The sequence below is a fragment of the Cylas formicarius genome, unplaced genomic scaffold (assembly GCF_029955315.1).
Source record: "Cylas formicarius isolate icCylForm1 unplaced genomic scaffold, icCylForm1.1 PGA_scaffold_4__25_contigs__length_36172078, whole genome shotgun sequence".
Lineage (NCBI taxonomy): Eukaryota > Metazoa > Arthropoda > Insecta > Coleoptera > Brentidae > Cylas > Cylas formicarius.
In genome coordinates, this window is record NW_026844334.1 from 8,726,666 (window position 1) to 8,748,150 (window position 21,485).

Sequence of the window (21,485 nt, forward strand, 5' to 3'; positions counted from 1 at the left end):
ATATATATATATATATATATATATATATATATTTATATATATAATAATTATATATATATATATATATATATATATATATATATATATATATATATTTATATATATATATATATATATATATATATATATATATATATAATATACTATATATATATATATTATATATATATATATATATATATATATATATATATATATATATATATATATATATATATATATATATATATATATATATATATAGTATATATATATATATATATATATATATATATATATATATATATATATATATATATATATATATATATATATATATATATATATATATATATATATATATATATATATATATATATATATATATATATATATATATATATATATATATATATATATATATATATATATATATATATATATATATATATATATATATATATATATATATATATATATATATATATAGTTGAAAAATATGCTTTTCTTGGATCCTTGTATATTTTTTATAGGATGATTCTTAGGATTTGGTCCACAGTGAACAAAACTCACAAATAATTTTAAAACACTGTAATTGTCATTGACGTTTCGACCGGCAACCCAGGTCTTTCTCAAAAACTGCAAAACAAAGGACAAAAAAAGCGTCTAACACAGAATATCTTAAACAGTAGACATATACGAATTTAAAAATTACAAATATTATAAAAATAAATGACATATATTAGTCATACTCACAAATTTATTATTTTTTTTTTAAATGTCTATTATTAGCGCTGTTTGTGAAAAAGTACCACAACATACATCATTGCCAAAAACCAAACCAAATCCTAAGAATCATCCTATAAAAAAAAATATATATATATATATATATATATATATATATATATATATATATATATATATATATATATATATATATATATATATATATATATATATATATATATATAATATATATATATATATATATATATATATATATATATATATATATATATATATATATATATATATATATATATATATGATGACACTATACTCCGGGATATCATCCGTTCGCTCGTTGAACTCCGACTGGAATCCTGCATCCGACTGGAATCCTGCAAATCCTGCATCCGACTGGAATTCTGCAGACGTTTCGCCAAGTTCGAAGTGTTTTCGGAGCGCGAGCATTGAAGATGCCAAGTGAGATTTTGGCGAAACGTCTGCAGGATTCCAGTCGGATGCAGGATTCCAGTCGGAGTTCAACGAGCGAACGGATGATATCCCGGAGTATGTGTCATCACATTTTTCCATCCGTGAATCAATACGTGAGAATATATATATATATATATATATATATATATATATATATATATATATATATATATATATATATATATATATATATATATATATATATATATATTATATATATATATATATATATATATCCGTTCGCTTGTTGAACTCCGACTGGAATCATGCATCCGACTAGAATCCTGCAGACGTTTCGCAAAAATCTCACTTGGCATCTTCAATGCTCGCGCTCCGAAAACACTTCGAACACTATACATATACATATCTATAAATATAAAATTTATTAGAAAAAAAAAACTTTTGTCTTATACATATTGAAAATATATACGAACTAAATTTCAATGCCTAACGATGTTCTAAAATCCCGTATTGTTTAAAAGAATACTTTGACCACCACTTTTAGAGCAACATTATTTTTTAAAAGGAATTTGCAAAACCCCAAACAACTTGAATTCCCGTTGCGCCTTCTAGTCATGGCTGATTTCAACGTGCTCACATGAAGTTGACGATTTTCGCTACTGAAAAGAGGGTTTATAATTGAAAACACTCTTTCTTCCACTGCATTAGCACGGATGGCAAAGTGCCAACTCAACTATCAAAGATATGTTTTTAAATCCCAGTTGCTTTTTTGTAAAATTATCAAAAACTCTAAGCCATCTTCAAAATTTTCATTGGTTGCAAATTCATTTATTAAAGATATTTCGTCAAATAGGTCATTTTCATTTATTAATATTTTAAAATGTATTCATTCATTATGTATTATATATTATTATTATGTATTATGAGTAATGTGGTATGTTTTAAATGTATCCATCATTTGAGAAGATGGAGTTTCTCATTGTGAGAAGTATTCGCCAGCTGTCACGTAAAAGTCAACTATAGTTGTTTCTATGGAATTCCGATTTGTATTTAATTCACCTGTCTAGAGTATTTTTTTTAAATGAGAGTAATGAAGTACTCTTCTATTCTAGCTTTTATTTTGCACTTGATTTCCCTATAAATTTTGAGACATTTTGGTGCTAATATTTCCTTACCAAAAGTTTTTAATTATTATTGGACATTTCGCTATTGACCAGGAGTACGACTTAAGAGCGGGCAACTGATGGGAGATAAAACACAACAATAATGAAAAATCCGGGACAATCCAGGATGAGTAGATTTTCCAGGACGTAGTCGCAAAACCCTGAACTTGTAATGGCAAATTTTGTACGGTTGGTCAGCTTGAATTACGTTATACCTTAGAATAATTGAACATATTTTGGAAAACAAAATGTTCGAAATAAAGAATATATATTGACTATTACAAAATGGAGTAATAAAACCCCATTAGGTATGAAAAGGAACCAGCTCAGCTATTTTCGTGGTTTATAGTTGCAAAGTCCTCCCTTTTTATGGAGTGCTAATGGCATTTGGGATTTTGTCAATTATTATCCATTTGCCAATTATTATCCATTCACCAAACACTGAAAATGATATGCCAAAAGAGTCTCGGTAGGATTCTAAGAAAAAGGAAACAATTTTACTTAAACAGAATAAAAACTAGGAATTACACAATAAACACGTTATAGAGTAGTTAAATTTATAAAACGGCATAATGTTCTTCGTCATCTGAGGAACCATCATCTATTATAACTAATGAATCCGATTGATCAAATAGTCAAGATCCCATATATTCAATTTTTCTCTAATGCTGGTTAGCATGTCATAAAAAGTTAGCTTACATGTATATCAAAATCTCGAAAAAAAAAACTGTAAACTCCAAAAACCCTATATCAAATTACAAAAACAAAGATAATTAATAAAATATTGAATATTTTAAAAATAGGGAATCAAGTTATACCTGAAATGAAATTAATATGAAGTGCATTTTATTCATAAGTTCAAGAGGCCAGAAGGCAATGTTAAGTTTTGTAAGCCCTCTTAGTGTGTGGCAACACTGTGCTAATAATTGGCGTCAAGTAGGCGTATTTAATCTGCCGCCAGTTTTTTGAAGCTAGCCGAAACCCTGTCAAGCGAGTCAGTTGTCGTTAAGCTACTACACCCTTACTTATATGACAAACAGTCAGGTGGTCCATCGATAACAAAAATTAAGAAAAATATTCTCGAATGACCAGGTACCTTAACACATTTAGCTTTTCAGTTTATTGATGAATATTATTATGATACTTATTGTTTGTTACTTGCATTTAGTTTTTTAATTACTCTGTATGTTCACAAGGTGTGTTCATAATGTCTGATTTCCCCTCCAACTTTCTATTCGGGAATGTTAATTTAAAAAAAGCAATTGTTAAATGGATTTAGTTTTGACAATCCAACTATATGATTTTGTTTGTGATTTGATATTTTTCGTAACCTCAGTCGTATGTTTGTTATTATTTATATGCAAATAAAGTGTCCAATACTTTTGTTATTGCGATTAGATGTTAAGGACTGTGTCTTGTACACGTACATATTTCTAGGTTAAGTCTTTTATTTTCATGTTCGTATTTGATCCTGTTGTTTTAAACTTGAACTTCGTGTAATTGCATTCTGCTTTAATATTTTTTGGGAGATTCTGAAATTTGTTGTTTTGCTATTGTTCCGAAATAAATTACTTTTAACAAAGCACGGTTCCTTTGATTTGCAACGGGTCAGTGTGCTGCTGTTTCTTACGCTGATTGCATTGTAAAAGGGCGTGGGACGACAGATTAGGTTCTGGCATGATATAATTGGGTGGCTGGTGGAATTGTCTGGCCACCATTGCACGCTTGGTTTGGTGTGAATGTAACGCCAACCGGAACGTTTCCAATAAAATCGGAAATCTCTAAAAAATAAATTGCTCTCTATCCCAGCTGAAAATATCGAATTGTCCACCAGATTTTACTGGAACGGTAAACATTGTATCTTTCGTGTGGGACAGTTTGACATGTTTCATGGTACATATGACAGACATCCACATATCAGATCGATGCATTTGAAAATTGGTCACCCTAGATATTCATATTATATTTTAGAAATGTAGGAAAATTGGTTTCCTAATTTGAAACTCCCTGGAATATATTCTAAAATCTGGAACTGTACAAGGCTCGTCATAAGTGGTCGCTACTCGTCAGTAGTCTAAAAAACACGTCAAATTGACATTAAAAGAGGATGTCTTAAAATTATTTCATTTAACTTAAACTTAATAATTAATTGAAACTATTATCAAATCCTTCTATTTAAAGATATTATGGAGAAGAATATATCTAGAGGATATCTAAATAATGTGTTTCTTATTTGTTTTAGAGAAAAATGTTAAATACAAGACGAGACTAAAAGAAACAATTTAAAATTATTTTTAAATATACAGGGTTATTTACAAATATGTGGGAAATCAAACTTATATTTTTAAATGGAAAACAAATGGTATTAATATTAATATTTCCTTTTATACTCAATAACTCAATCTAAGGTTGTTATAGTGTATACTGAGTGTCTTCCGATTTATGGTCATTTTTTCGTTAAAAATGCCCTGTGTTTATATTTGACGCCGTATCGGACATGTGCAATTTTATTATGCCAACAATTGTAAACAGTGGTACGGTAATTTATAGTAAACTTGTCTTGAAGTTAGTTCGAATTGTTTATACAGGGTAAGTCAAAATGAAAAATATTAATTTTCGTGAACAAATCAAAGGGAAGACGCTGTATATTAGTCCTCCTTTATTATTTTTTTAAAGAAAGACTCATCTTTATTCATTACCTATGTGCAAAAAGAAATCAATTTAAAAATCGTCTAATTTTTCGGCAGTATGCACCAAAATCGACTTAAAGTTGGCGTAAAAAAGACGTCACTTAAATGACATCATTTGTCTGAGACATTAGTAGGTACCTGGGTACCTGGTATTGGTATTGGTATTAAAGGGGGGCGCCCTCGCGGGCGTCCAAGCACTTAGGCCACCAGATGGGCCCGTTGTGCCCAGACTGCTCTAGAGGGCGTCCAGAATGCCGCCACTCCTACCGGGGTACCTGAAGGGAAACTTTTCAACTTTGACTTCGCGTACTTTGAATTGAATTTGAATGTCGCTAGCTAGGGTTGAAGGGGATAAAAACACACTTGTAATTAACTCCGATCGTATATTATTGCATGCCGATGTTTATACAAGACCAACTTTGTCAAATTATGTATTCGATCTGTTGTTTAAACAGATATTACAGATATTTTCGCATGAAACGACTTTATTATTAAACTTTAAAAATGGAAAGGTTTAAATTAACTTAGGATGATTGTCAGTTGTATTTAGTTCACAAAATTAACCAAGCATTCAGGAATCTTTTATTTTCTGACCCATTTTGGCGTGTAGTACGTAAAAATCTACACATTTTTGACATTTGCAGTTATAGAAGGGTCGAAGTTACAAAGTAACTGATTTTTATTTTTCGCAACATATTATTAAATTCAAATTACACGGGTAACTACATAAAATTGTGAAGTCTCGTCTATTTTTTGATTCCCTACTTCAAAATACTCAATTATGCGTGCGCGGAAAGTATCATTATAAGACATTAGCTTCGTTCTCTACGGCCGCGAGCTACTTTTGATATTTCCGGTATTTTAGTCACGGATTTAGAAGCGATCGAATGTTTTCGGTAGATCTTAGCCATGTGACGTTTGTCCCAGTAACTAATAGAAAAAGTATAGTATCCAACAACTTGATAAACTTTTATTGCTCTAATGCCAAAATTAAACTCGTGACTAAAATGGCAATTACCAAACTTGATGTATAAGCTTTTCTATTTTCTTCTCATCGAAATTCGTGGCGCTGAGAGTTAAGGGTAATATCTGAGCTTTCTAGGCCACATGGTCTTAGGCTGAATTCGTACTTTGAGAATGAGAGGGAGCGATCAGCGATGATATCTATTTACTACCTCGGATAATACAGTGAAGTTTTCTAAATTTATTACTCGGGATCGACTCTGACTTGTACCGTATTACTTACCTCAGCGATCATACGGAGGTACATAGGAAGGTTTTAAACTTTACCTTAAGCTGATATTATCTTCTCTTAATTCTCTTATTGTGACGTCGCGTAATAGTTAGATCTAAGGGAAAGAGAGAGGACTAGCTTACCAAGAAGTAAAAATTCCTTCTTTCATTCAGTACTCACTCCATGCCAAAAGTCGTACCTAAAATGGCTTATAATTTTTAGAATATGCGGCCATCAAGAAGATCCTTCATTTTGTTAACGAAATGATAGTTTTAATATACTTTTTTTTGCATTTTGCTAAGTATAAAAAGGATTAAACAAATTCGGGAGATTTTTAATAAATTTTTCATATATTTTCGAAAATTTCTACGATTAATAGGCATTAATTTCACATTTTTGATAATTTCTACTCCATATCAACGTAAAACTGGGGAGGACTACCGTTAGGCTAAAAATAAAACTGCGGGGTCTGAAAAAATTGACTGTCATTTGCAAAAATAATTGCTTTTAATCAGTGAACCTCTCAATTAAACTGAAATCCATTTTTCGTTTTGGCTTTGTGATATTTACTTTTTGAATTATGAATGTCCATTTTAACCAGCAAAGCCGGGAGTTTATTTAACAGTTTCATCTCATTCTATTTATCAGTTCGTTTTAATTAAATTAACGCTTTTCATCAATTTATGCAACGTAAAACGCAGATTTTTTTTTGCTAATGCGCCCCCTAAACTACTACGTACAAAATGTGCGGATTTCGCTGTTTTGCGTTTATCACAATTAAGCCATAGTCGGGAGTGTTTTAATAATTAACATTTTTTAGCGTGTTTGCACTTTCGGTGCCGCGTCCGACCACAGTATTCGCGCTGCACGGCGCGTGCGTAATTTTATTTTGTGGCCTACGATATTTTATTTGGTTAGTAGCATTGGCACCGGCGCTTGTGGGACGCATTTCGCATTTCGTATGCAAATTGTTTTCGGACGACCGTGGTGTTTGCAGTAATGATTTACGCCGAATCGGGAATTGCGGAATAAAACGATGTTGGTTTTGTAATTTACATGCATACGACATGTCCGACTCTCGAAAAAGTAAATTAGGTAGCTCGTAGCCCGCTTTCGTGCCTATATGCGATCGACTGCCATGGTTTTCCGCTTTTTTTAATGTTCCAATTTTTGTTTAGTATTTATCAAGAGTCTACATTGTGACTAAATTCTAACTGTTTATTTTTGCAAAATTAGCATTTATTAATAATAATGTGAAAAACCTTTCATTACATTTATTTTCATCTGGTAGAGATGTTCTTTGTTCTAAGACTAAACCCAGAATTTCTTCAAAATCTACATGAATCCTATTGCACCAAGACTTTACCCACCATATTTCCGGAAATTCCTAATTGCTTTATCATATTTACCCGAAAATATTCACAATAGATAATAAAACTAAATTATAATGTTTGGTCACGTCTTAGAGGATATTATACAACAAGTGCGTTAAGCGGCATTTGACTCACGAGTGTTCAATAAACTAGTGATTTAAAAGGTTTATAGAACGCGTTGCATACTATACTTTTTCTACGACCATTAGTTTTTGGGTACATTTTCGCAAAACAGCAGTGATCAGCACGGATCATTTTGATCCCCATCTATAACAAACGAAAACAAAAGTTTTCTAGATACATTCAGCATACATTTTTAAAATACTACCAAAAGCAAGGTCTGCGAATTTCTCGTTTATAAAATTTTTCGATAGGATAAACGGTTTTCGAGAAAAAAATTCAGATTGCCAATGAGGTTTTGGAAATTTTACTTATTTCAACAAGTTCCATCAGGGGATATTATATATTAATATACAAGTTCTTAAAGGCTTCTAGCCCTCCCTATTTCAAAGATAAGCTAGTTTTTCGCTGTGAAACCCACAATGTAAATATTATGGAGAATACGCTAACTGTGCCTCAACAGAAAATTGCTCTTTACTGCGCGTTCTCTTGTTATAAATTGTATTGTCAAAGGGTGTATTAATTGTGTTGGGTTAATGTTGAGTAGCTGACATAGTCAGCAAAACTTCACCCTTTGACATTTAAGTATTGTATTCTGTGTGTATTCTTAATAAAGAATATTATTATTGTTATTAAAATTGACAATTTTGAAATTTTTTTACATTGAGCAAAAAACTATCGAAAATAAAAAAAAAACAAAAAATCTACTGCGGATTGTGGAATGTTAAAAAGCAGCGAAATTTGAATAGCCTAGGTTAAACCGTTCCAAGGTTATCGCGCCACAAAGTCAGAAAATCCATGTCAAATTCATTATCAATGAAGAAGTCATTCATTTCTTTTTTTTATTTCTTTTTTTTTACAGGCATGTTTAATTATTTCAAAAAATAAATGTTCAATATATAAACCCTACCATTACAAAAAAGCTGTCGGCATGTTAAAGCGCTTTTTTTACATTGAATTGAAGATTCCTCTACAAACTCAACTTTTTTGTTTGGAAAATAAGGAAATTAAATAAATAGAAAAACGTCTACTGATTATTAAGTATATATTTATATATTTACATTTGATATATTTAAGTATATGTAATGTCATCGTCTTCATCTGATTACAAGCGAAATCCAATATTTTACAAATAAGCTACTCAAAGCAAGACTAAAATGAAATTTGTGCCACGCACGTGACGTATATAAGCATCCCGAGTCAAAGGGGTGCGCGAGCAGATTTTACCCTACAGAAGCAGTCATCGAAAATTCATCAAAGGTTCCATCATATGGGATCAGACGGCACATGTGTGCTAGCTTAGGAGCGACGAATCGATATCGACCAGAAGCGATAAACAAACTTCCGGTGGCAACGAACTGCGTAAGAGGTCGTCGAAAAAGTCGGAAGTTCGTATCCTGTCCGCGTAATCGGATTTTCACTGATTTAATGACACCACCCTCGGAACTGGGTTGCTTATTTCACGAGTGCTTCAAAAGTATTGATAATTTTGCTCGAAAATAATTAAAGGTGGGAGTGATTGACATTTTTTATTAGAAAAAATAAGGAAGTTTTTGTTCCCCCTGGAGAAATTTATTCTAGTAGTCATGAACAATAGAAATGGGGAAAACAGCAAGATTTATGACATGCAAATTAGTTTTTGTTTGTCTATGTTACTATATTTTTGCTACTAAATCAATGTCTAGCTAAAAATGGCAATAATAATGGAGGATCGCGAGCAACTTGCTTACTGGTACGATATTATTAATACCGGATTTATGGAAAGCTATTTACTTATTCAAACAGAAAATTAATTCAGCCATTTAGAATAGTGGGTACGGTTGCTAATATTTGACCGTTTTCTATTATACACGAAATCACCAGATCGTTATGTTTGTCGCTAACACTTTCATTTCATTCATTTTATTAGAGTTGATAGTAAATTCAGAAACAAGAATGATAATGAAATATAGTGGTGGCACTACTTTGCCAACATATAATTATGTTTCAATTCAATTCCCCGATTCCCGGAATACGGGTTTTGATTTCCAGATAAGTTTTTAAAGAACAGAAATCTTATGGAGTAATTTTTTTCTTTTTTTTCAATTCACGAATGCTAAAGCAACAGTGAACTATGACTTCTGCTTGACAATGTAATACTTGAAACAAATCAGAATTATGCCTTTGCTGTCTATTGGTTCGGTCCATTTACTTATTACGAATTAAGAAATTAAGATTCCGAAATTTATGTTACCTAAGTGTAAGAAGAATTGTTTAAATTTAAAATTTTCTTCTGGGCCATTGCTGTTATGGCGTAGAAGACAGGACTTTACCAACAATTACAACGGTAGTAATTGGAAGGCGGTTTCGAGTGCAAAACTTGTTTCCACACATTTCTATTTTTGTCTTCTTATTGATTATACTACGGATACAACTTGAATAAATCAGAATTAGTTCTAATTCTTTTTTCATTCACATACAGAAATTCAGAAGAGAAGTATAGATTTTAAGGTTTTTAATTGACTCCCGCACAGTGTTAAGATGATGAATTTTTAAAACTTATACGAATGATATTTTCTGAACCATTACGCTTAGGGTGTTGGACCTTATTTAAGGTCCCATTTTAGGCTGTGAGTTTCTTTTAAAGTTTTATATTGTTTGTTAATTTGACTAATGTCTCCTACACTTCTCATTTTGCTTTGGGACCTGCGAAAATTGTAATTTTATATTGTACAACACTTAACTATGAAATGGAAGGTTGTTTTGCTAACAACTTGGTTTTCTTTTTCTATTCTTATTGTCTTTATGCCTGCAGGAAATTATATATCTTCCAAGCATTTTTCCAAACCATATTCATTAATCTGTAAAATTAGAATTTAACTTAACGGTAATTAGCCTTTTCAATTAATTTAAAGCTTCTATAAGTGCACAGTTTTTCCATTCAGTTAATTAACGTCATTGTTATAGTTATTATTTGCCGCAACGGTAACGAGTTGTAACTGGACGGGTTCCAAAATCCAATTAAATTAACTCATGCAAAGAAGCCTGGCGGATTCATTTAATCAGAAAGCTTTTGAGTGTGAAACAATACTGTTATTAAATCCCCCGCCTTTACTTTGCGCACTCGCACGTCGATCACTAATCGAGCTGTCTGGTTTTCCTGTTTCGCAACAAATTCTCCCACAAGTCCCCACCCCAACGCCCCCACACGCGCACGTCTGAATTCTCGACTGCGTTTAATTGCTCTTTCGCCACTAAGCTTCATAAATCGGAACAAATTAATCAACAGCAGCGCTTCCACGAAAGCCGTTATTGAATGAATACTCGTTTGCGTATTAACAACGACACTCATCGACACTAACGAGAAGCATAACTTCGTAATTTTGCCATTTAATAATATCAAATAATGTTCCGATCCTTATCCAGAAATTTTATTGCGGCACAGCAAAGTTGGGTGAACCCATAAAAATATGATTTTTGCTTGACATGGATAAAAGAATCTACTGAGAAACAACATTTTTGTAGCGACTGAGGGGTACGTCCGTTGTTAGAGAAGATAGGTACTTTTTGTGAAACAATGGATGAGGTTAATAAAATTTTTATGACTTGCCTACTTTTTAAAATACAGAGTAAGTTTGAAAATTTGAAGTTTTGGGTCACCCCTTCTATCTCGAGAATGCTGTGAAATGTCGGCAAGGATATAGGATATAGGCAAATTTGATTCCGCTTGGTATGGGCTTCTCCAAAAATGTATAACAGTATGTCCTCACAAAAATATTTTTTTCAAATTTTCACGAATCATATAAATATGTAAAAGTTATTAATTATTAAATATTATTATATATATTATATTAAAAAAAATATATACATTTTTGAGAAGCTCATACCAAGCGGAATCAAACTGGCCTATAAAATTAAAAAATACTTTTTTTTCAAATGGACGAAACCGTTTAAAAAAAAATTGACCGTGCCACTGAATTCTATGTAAAAATGTATATCGAATGCGGTTTTCACCTTTCCGACAACATTTCATAGCATAACCGAGATACCAAAAGTTCAAATTTCTAAAATTACCCTGTATTTTCGTTTCACAAAAAAGTGCCAAAGGTTTGCGAAAACGCAAGGCTCTATCTTCACTAACACTCTTCATTCGTGACCAAAATGGGACACAGTGTACATTTAAAAACACAATAACTACATCAGAAAAAGTTATAGCTCAACTGCAACCAAAATGGTAGAGTACCTAACGAACAGAAAATTTCCAGGCGTTGACCAAATGACGAACGAGATTATGAAATATGGAGTGTGTTAAAAAAATAAAATACTTGTAGTCGAAAGTGTACCATTCGAATGGTAAGAAACCATTTTGATTCCGATTTACCGATCTACCAATAAAATTATCAAGTTATCAGCTCGACAACTTTGGGTAAGACTATTTACTAAAATGTTCGAAGCAACAGGTGTACTATAGATGCCAATTTATAATCCAACAAACAGCTAAATAAGCCATATAAATGATAAGAGACCTTTTATGTGTTTCATTGATCTAATGCAGGGTACGTTCTCACAACCCTACCAAAACCAAGAAACATTCACTCGATATAATAAAAGTGATCAATGAGCTGGAAATTAAAGAGATAAAAATAATATGCTATGCTAATGACGTAGTGATTATTTCAAAAGAGGAAATGAATTATCCGTAAAAAACAAAATCAGCAGTACCTTGCGAAATGAGGAGATGTAAATTAGCGCTTTACAAAAACAACAAAACAAGTGATGTCATTAATTTTAAGGTGCCTAAGGGATACAATTTGGCGGAATAAACATATGAACACTAGGAGTAAAGCTAGAATATGTAATACTGTAAGATATGATCATGTGATCGAAAAACACAACAGCTAAAGAGCTTTTAAGAACAACGTGAAGGATGATATCTGGATATAATTTGTCTGACAGGAAGACAAGTGAAGAAATAAGGGAAGCGTGTGAGAATCAAGGTGAAGGAAGATTGGCAAGAAACCGGGAAAAGAAGAGAAAAATCTATATACAATTCGACCATCTAGAAGACCACCTATAAAATGGTGGTGGTCTTTGTATCCCAACTGAAGATGATGAAGAAAAAGTTTCTCTTGTAACATTGTTTAGGTTCTCTAGCTTTATATGGCAACGAAATTATTTATTAATAAAATAATTTATCATCATTGAATATGAAAGAACCCTCTATAAATATGGTTCAGATTAATATCGAGCTCAGATTGCTCATCTTTAAAAATGCTGGTTAGTTTTGAATTTGCCTGTTGCCTATTGAAAGTTATTTGGGCTAGCCTCTCTATCTGAGGACCACGGTATTTAATGCACCATTTGACTAAATTCTTTGTTGCAGACCGCCTGAACGATGCCTCACGAATATCAGCGGCGTCTCTAGTCATAGTTACGTAACGCGAAATGCTTCATCGTAGTACGTCATCGAGGAGGAGGCGGGCTTCCAGGAGTGCCGCTTCCTCACCTCAAACTCGCCCGTCCGGTACGCGTTCGGCGGCAACTAGCCCGGGTCGAAGGGCTAGCATCGCGGTATCACCGGTCGACGGTGGTCGTAGCTTGATTGCTCCCGAAATAAATCGAAGCCCCAGACACAGCATCATACCCGACATTTCACTGATGGAGACCCGTGAAGATCGACGAGGAAGTATAGATGATCAGGATATCGTATGTAACAGGTGAATGGTGTCAACCCCATTGTGGACAAATTAAATGTAATGGCATTTTTACTTTCGCAGATCACCACGTCACTCGTTGGTGCCCGATGGAATTCTGAGCCCGCGTGGCAGCCTCGTTCCTGACTCGCAACGGTCACCCAGACATAGCTTAGTGCCAAACGATTTAAGAAGTCCCCGAAATAGTCTAGTTCCAGATTCAGCGTTATCGCCCAGGAACAGCTTAGTTCCAGACCAATACAACAGGTATAACGTTCATAATCTCGCAATATATCCCAAACGACGAAAATCAATTGCCTTGCAGAAGTCCAAGAAACAGCCTTATCCCAGACCAAAACAGGACGCCTAGGCATAGTCTCACGCCCGAATCTAGTCAATATGGCTCTAGGTTAAATATTACTGAACATAATCGCAGTCCGCGAAATAGTCTTCTTCCTGACGGCACCAGGACTCCGCGTCAGGTCATAACCCCATCCGAATCTACAACCTGGAATATCGAGGAAGGTAAGGCACACTTGATAAACGTAAGTATGTATTAAACTATAGTATTAAGAGAGTTGCTTTCGTCTTACAGGATAGTACCGTGTATTTTTTTTTTTTTGGAATAAAAATGAAGAACAAAAAATTAAGATATGAAGTCAAACTTCATTTTTCTTATTCTCTTTTGTCAAGAAGCAGTATTCTCAATCTGTTTCCAAATTTTACTAGAATATTAACCAACCACTGCACCGAGGGCACATCTAATTAGTATCCACAAGAGAAGGCGACGTTCAACAAATCTTCAGTGCAGTAGAAGTTCAGTTTCGTTGGTTTTGCTTTTGTTCAATCAGCTTGCCGGTCACTTTCGGTTCGGCTGTCCTGCATTTTTAAACTTATGTATTCCGCAAGTAAAGATTTTAATCAAAGCGCGACTACTCCTGAAGTACAAGTGTTCCAACACTAGATAAGATGAAAATGCTTTCCCGTACAGGGTGGCCCGTTTAAGAGGAGCTTATACCTTATCTCGAAACCTACGGGGGTTACAAAAAAAAATTAAATACAAAAGTTGTTTCTATTAAAATGACTTTTTTTTCAAATCGCCACTTTTTTATATACAGGGTGGTCAAATACACTTACATTTTTTTTAAATAGAACACCCTACATTTTATTCCATTTTTGGATGTTCATTTCAAAAACAAATTCAACGATATATACCGTTTCGAACTTATTCAATCCACTCTCTGCAATTTCGTTCCTTATGTTTAACTATCCTAAGGATGTGAAATTTTGATGGTCAAATATGGGCCCCAAAATTCTAGATCTCTAGACTGCGCACTATACTTTCACGGATTTTCGCCCCTGCTTGTTTATAACACCGCAGACGTAAATGTTGATTCATCGGCCTATATATATATATATATATATATATATATATATATATATATATATATATATATATATATATATATATATATATATATATATATATATATACTGCAAAATCCGAATCTTAAGTTAAAATCTGCTTTTTATAATTTTTTACTGGTGTGGATTTGGGCTCCATATTGTCTGAGAGCAACTGGCGATGTAACATTTTAGTAGGTCAACTTTTTCCTCCTTCGTATACATTATACAAAATAGACTCAACAAAAATGCAACTTATTAAAATAAATAGAAAATATGTGAAGTCCTAAAAAATACGCTTAAAACATTATAATACGCTGATACTTTTTAATAACTGAATGATCCAAGCCTAACTTTATCCTTGCGTGGGCCTCTAAAAGTAATATAAAACTAATAGTGTTTACAATATGGGAACACGGGGTTGAGTCGCCGATAAAGGACGCCGACGGTATCGTTCTGTGTGAATGATGCGACGGCAGGTGGCTAAGATGAGAAAAGGGTGCCGACGGCACTTATTTACAAGATTCTTGAATTACGAATGTAAAAGTATGTATTATTTGAAAATGGTTGTCAATTAAGCCAAAACGGTCAGTCAAGAGACCGGTACTAAGTTATATAATTCAAATTGCTACTAAAGTGGCTATTCGAAAATCAAACAATATACAGGGTGTCTCATAAAGAAAAATGAGAAAAGTATCATTTTGCGAAACGTGGCATTACGGCGTATTTTAATAAAATATTTTAAATTTGATCCTTGCCTAAAGAAAAGCATTATTTTCGTAAAAATATGAGATGGGAAAATGTTCAAAAAGTTGATAAGTAACCCAGCAATGATGGTTTGTTTAACCATAACTCGAATTCTGAAGATAATCGCTAAAAAGTTCGAAACAGTGCATCACAGGCTCATACTCATATATATTGTTGAATTTGTTTTTAAAAGGACTATCCCTAACAACAAATTTCTTGCCTAAATCTTCAGCTTGCATAAAGGATTGATTTCTATAGCTTCATTTTTGCTCTTCTTTCTTTTTCGAAGAACCATTGCCTCTTGTAGTGCAAAAAAATGATAACCATTCAACCACTCAATTCTAATCGTTTAATTCAGATATACCAGCAAGGCGTGTAATGATACCCTTGTTGCGATATACGATTAACAGCGATACGTAAGCTGTGGATGAAACTGGGAACGGCCTTAATTCGGCGAATACAAGTGGCAAATTAAGCTCGCAATTGAGGACGCTCAGGTTTCGAATTTCTTACGCAAACACTGCCGGCGAACGTATTATTCGGTTCAAATTTCGGGTTTGGTTTACTTTGTGGTATCCGAATTGGCTAAACAGTGTTTATGGTGTCAGTTTCAAACTATTTAATTGACCAAAAGCTAGCGGCTTCGACGTATGCATGTGAGACTTAATTAAGAGAGACGTTTCGTCATCAAGGCAGACCCACGCAACCACTTCATTAAATACTTGGCGAAGACTCTTTAATGAACGATAGAGACGAAGTTTCAGTTAATTATTTACTACTGAACGATGGTTAATGAATGATATAGAATAACCAAAGTATCAGAACTCGCATGTTTACTACAGGTACACATTATACGTTATTACGTTATCGTTAAAATCACCAGTTTTTTTATATTAATAAATAACCATTTTCTGCGGTTTATAATTTTTTTAAGAGTACAGGACGGCGGGCCAAACAAGATTTCTTAATGGAACAAATGCTATTTGGGCTCGAGTTTTATGAAACTGGTTCTGCAAATTAAAAAAAATGCTACCCAAAAATAAATTAATTTAAAAAAAAAACGTTTTTTGAACAACTTTTTAAGCAACTCTTGACAAAATTACTTAATACTAATAAAAACTGATATACTAACATACTTATATCTCCAAAGGCAAAATCTAGCTTAAGATCTTGATCTCAGTCGCTTAATATTAATAAACAATAATAAAGCAACAGGCTATAATGGTAATAGTCTTTACTATAGAATAATAATTTACTTAGGACAAATAATTTCGTAATTGCAACAAATGAACCTAATTTTTTCCTGAATACTAGAACAATCGGATTCAAAATGTTTATTATAAATATTATATACGCTGATGCTTGTCAAAAACTCAGTAATATCACAATATCTTCAAAGCTACTGCGATGACTATGTCAAAAAGGTCAAAATTCATAATATCATCAATTTTGTGTTTGTGTCTTCCAAGGGCAGGTTTCTATATATTTTTTAAAGACATGTGGTCTATATTATTAAGAATATGAATATTTTTTAAGTTTTTTTTTCCATTTAAGGGCCTTATTTACAAGATTCTTAAATTATGAATGTAAAAGATTTTATGTATTATTGGAAAATAATTGCCAATTCAGCCAAAACGGTAAGACCCGTACTAAGTTATATAATTGAAATTGCTATTAAAGTGGCTATTCGAAAATCGAATAATATACAGGGGAAAAATAACAAAAATATCATTTTTCGAAAAGTGGCAACACCGCGCATTTTAAGAAAATATTTTATATTTGATCATTACCTAAAGAAAAGCTTTATTTTCATAAAAATAATAGATGGAAAAAAGTTTAAAAAGTTTTTAAAAGAATTCTAATAATATCATCAATTTTGTGTTTGTGTTTTTCAACAGGCAGTTTTCCATATATTTTTTAAAAACATGTGATCTCTATTATTCAGAATATGAATATAAGTTTTTTTTTCATTTGGACCTAGTTTATAGCTGAAACAGCGTTTAAGTTTAGAAGAAGTGTGCAGACACTAAACGATCCTTCAAGTACAGCGGTATCGAATATTTCATAACTTTAAATAGAAAAATTGCTAATAAAAATTAAGATTGGTTTCGAGCCATTTCTACTCAAATATTATTTCTGATACACGATAGAACTTTCTGAAACCACAATTTTGTATTCTGGTTTTATTAGCACCGGTTAAGAATGGACGATACAATTGAAGACAGTATATAACTAGAAATTATATAGGATTCAAAACAAAATTTTATGTTTTTTTTTTATGTTTATTTGTTTTCAATATATGTACAATGTTCTTATGTAGCATATTTGAAAATAGCTTTTAACTTTCTCTTAAGTTGACGAATTTGTATAAATAAATTTTTGTTTTATTGATTTCTCCAATCTAATTTAAAAATGGCTTAAGAATCAAAATCAAATTGTAGGTCAAATTAAACTCTAGGAAGATCACAAATATTAATTTAACAATAAAATAATAACATTATTAATAAATGTCACCGTTTTTTGAAATTATTAATTAATGAATTAATGAGAAAGACATTAAAGTTTGTTGTTTGTTGCTGTTTAAAATATTAGTAACAATTCTTACTGTTTTTTAATTCTGCTTGTTGGTTGCGTCTGTTAGACAACTGAGATTGTCATTATTATTATTATTATTAATTAACTTTTACCAGTTGGAATCACAAGTGAGTAAGCGAAATGTCAGAATACTAGTGAAAGTATTGATATGCAACTCAATTATTGGAAACAAAATTTAATTTTATTACGTGCACCAACATCAAGGAAAGACGACGATAATTAAGAGAGAAACAAAATTTTTTTGTCCATCAGTCGGCACATTGTGTTAAATCTTAAGAAAAAAGTTCCTTCTTGATTTTATATTATTAAAACTTGGTTGAGATTATCTTTTCAACGATGTAAAATAAAAATAACTGAAATCAGATTAAAAATTAAAAGAAAAACTGATACCATCAAATTTTGAGTGTAGTTTCGACAGCTTTAATCTAGGAAATCGAGCACACGAAACAGAATTCAGAAGGGATGTTCCAAAGTTCAAACGGATAGTTAAGGTAGTTAACGTGACGACGATGCGACGGGGTAAACGCTTTTCGGACGAAACGCAAAACGAGACGCGAAAGTATTCGACGACGTGTGGAGTGTTATATTTGCACGACCACCAACACAAACTCAATGATCCAATTCCTATTAATTAAATTTAGTTAATTAAATCATTACGGTTCGGCGACGGCATGACAATTTTCAACCCGCCAAAGCCCGGATTGTTTGATCGCGACCGGAGTTTTGATCATTTCAGCCGTATGGTATTTGTTCGGAGACCACTGGCGTGCAAGCTTTACATATATTTGCTTCATTAATGAGATTTGACTCTATCATTTGTCAACACAGGCACAGCGTTACTCTAAATAATTAATTTATAATTTACCATAAAAGCACTGTCTAAAATTGGCGATATAGTCTGTTTCTTGGCAAGAACGTATAATAAAATTGCACCAATCAAGAGCGTAATACGTAGGGTTGTAGAATTGATCTGTCAAACTTTTTTGTGTCAATTGACCGAAACAATTTTAAAAATACAATGAAATTTATATCTATTTGTGCGTTACGTCACCGTCTAGTCGTTCTGAGAACGAAATGGTGGCGATATTTTAATTGGGGATCCCCGAATCCCTTAGTATCGTACTCGGGTATTCCTCAGAGAGTGTATAGGTAAATTGGACATAACAAAAGCATAATGATTTATTATAAAATACATATTATGAATAACTAATTACAGATAACAATTGTCAGCAATTTTAGAGACAAGATGTTATTAAAAAAAAAATGGATCACATTTAACTAGTCAATTGAAAAATTGTCAATTGACCAACCCCAACACTAGTAATACGTAATATCAGAATTGCTCTAGTTGGCGATTCTACAAATATACTAACTATATCTAGCTTAATCTAGTTTGATAGTTTGCTGTTTTGCTCCAAAACTGCCAAAGCCGGACCAAAAAATTGTTAAAGTAAAAATGTTAAAAGCAATGTTGTCAGATTTACCACATTTACGTTGCATGTCATAATTTTTTATTTGAAATGGAATGCGCTATTTATTCTTGTTTCAATGAATGGCGCATGACGAATTCAGTATGGTCTCTTAATATCACAATTTTATTTCTTTTAATTATTCAGCTACGACAAAACCGTTTCTTTAGTAAAAAGTACCGAAAACTAGCAAATATGGAACGATGAAATTCAATACCGGGGGCTGTTGAACATGCATAACCCAAAAATGCTAACAGCAGTGTTGTCAAAGTTAATTTGTTGATAAAAAAAATCTTAACATTTCAGAATTTGGGAACTTTGGAATTGTATCGATTGTCATTCCAGATTTGGCAGTTTTTTGAGCGCTTCAGTACTTTTTACCGAAAATCATGTTTGCCATGACTCAGTAATTAATAGAAACAAAATTTTTACATTTCAAGGCGTTAACTGCAAATTAACTGCAACAAAAATAAATCCGGCATTCCATTTAAAATAACAAAATTATGTCTGACGTGAAAATGGACAATTTGACAACATTATCGTGAGCACTTTAGAATTCTCCATGTTCAATTGGAATTTTATCGTTCCAATTTTGAAAGTTTTGGAGGCATTTAAGCGGGCCCGTACTTTTTTGGTGTTTTAGTTTAAAAAGAATTCTAGTAAAACATTTACTATTTAATAATTTTAATCCTAAAATCCCTAATTTTTTTAAGTCATTTTTAAGTAGTCAGTGAAAAGAAAAAATATACATGCCATATATTATTCTTTATGCTTTTTTTTTTCATTATTTTTTAAAATTGTCATTTTTTTAAGTATAAAATAATTTCGTAATAATTTTGTATAAAATTTATTTTCCGCAGCCCTCTTGATATGTTAAAAACATTTATGAAAGATATACTGTTGGAAGAGGAAAAAGAAAAAAATTATATAAAACCATGAAAACAAAACATATAAACGAAGCAATATCAACATTTACAAAGGGTTGTGAAATTAAAATTTGTCAATAATAAACACAATCGTCAAAATCGTTCGTTGATCATTTTGTATCAGATTATTTCCTCATATATTTACAAAACGATTGCTCAGCAAGACATTTATCAAAAAATTAATCTGTTCGAGTTAATCTTTTACCCGTAAACACTTATTACCGCGTATTTCGATTAAAGACGATTACGACGGGGAGAGCAAATTGAAACGGCCGCTTTTGTGTGTAACGAAAATTTAAGGCCTCTGCTGTATTCTATAGGGGTAATGAGAAAATCGCGAGGCGAACTGCCATATTTATGCGCAATAAAAGCTCCAACGGCCAATATTTGAGCCTTCACGGACAAACGACAAATTTGGCAGCGAAACGCTTACTGCACCGTAAAAGGCAACTTTGCGTCGTTCGGAAATTGATGGGGCGTTGTCAATTTGTATTACGTGAATAAAACCCCAAACCGTAACTTTCTGTATTGTGCGCCATTAGAAAGACGTCATTACATATTCGGTGAACGAGTTGGGAAAAGTTGGAAAAGCGTGTTAATGTTTGACCAAAATAACTTGTATACGTTTTGCTATGAAGTTGAAAAACGCCTGAACGTTGGCCAGCAAGTTGGAAAAACGTGTGTACGTTCAACCAGAAGATGACAAAACTTATGAACGTTTAGTCAACAAATTGGGAAAATATATATACGTTTTGTTAAGAAGTCGAAAAACGTCTGAACCTTAGTCAGCGAGTTGAGAAAACGTGTGTACGTTCAACCAGAAGTTGGCAAAACGTATAAACGTTTAGTCAACAAATTGGGAAAATATGTATACGTTTTGTTAAGAAGTTGAAAAACGCCTGAACGTTGGCCAGCGAGATAGGAAAATGGTGTA

At 32.4% G+C, this 21,485-nt stretch overlaps 1 protein-coding gene across 3 annotated transcripts in view; it reads left to right on the top strand.

The window, feature by feature from the left end:
* Window positions 1-21,485, top strand: part of LOC132700930 (uncharacterized) — a 148,106-nt gene that overhangs the window by 78,754 nt on the left and 47,867 nt on the right. For all 3 annotated transcript variants that reach the window (XR_009618700.1, XM_060668526.1, XM_060668527.1), the window contains exons 2-4: window positions 13,101-13,434; window positions 13,495-13,677; window positions 13,736-13,935. Coding sequence is in view for 2 of the 3 variants with exons in the window: in XM_060668526.1 (XP_060524509.1) it covers window positions 13,163-13,434; window positions 13,495-13,677; window positions 13,736-13,935 (655 nt within the window). In the remaining variant the exon portion in view is untranslated. The remainder of the gene's footprint in view (window positions 1-13,100; window positions 13,435-13,494; window positions 13,678-13,735; window positions 13,936-21,485) is intronic.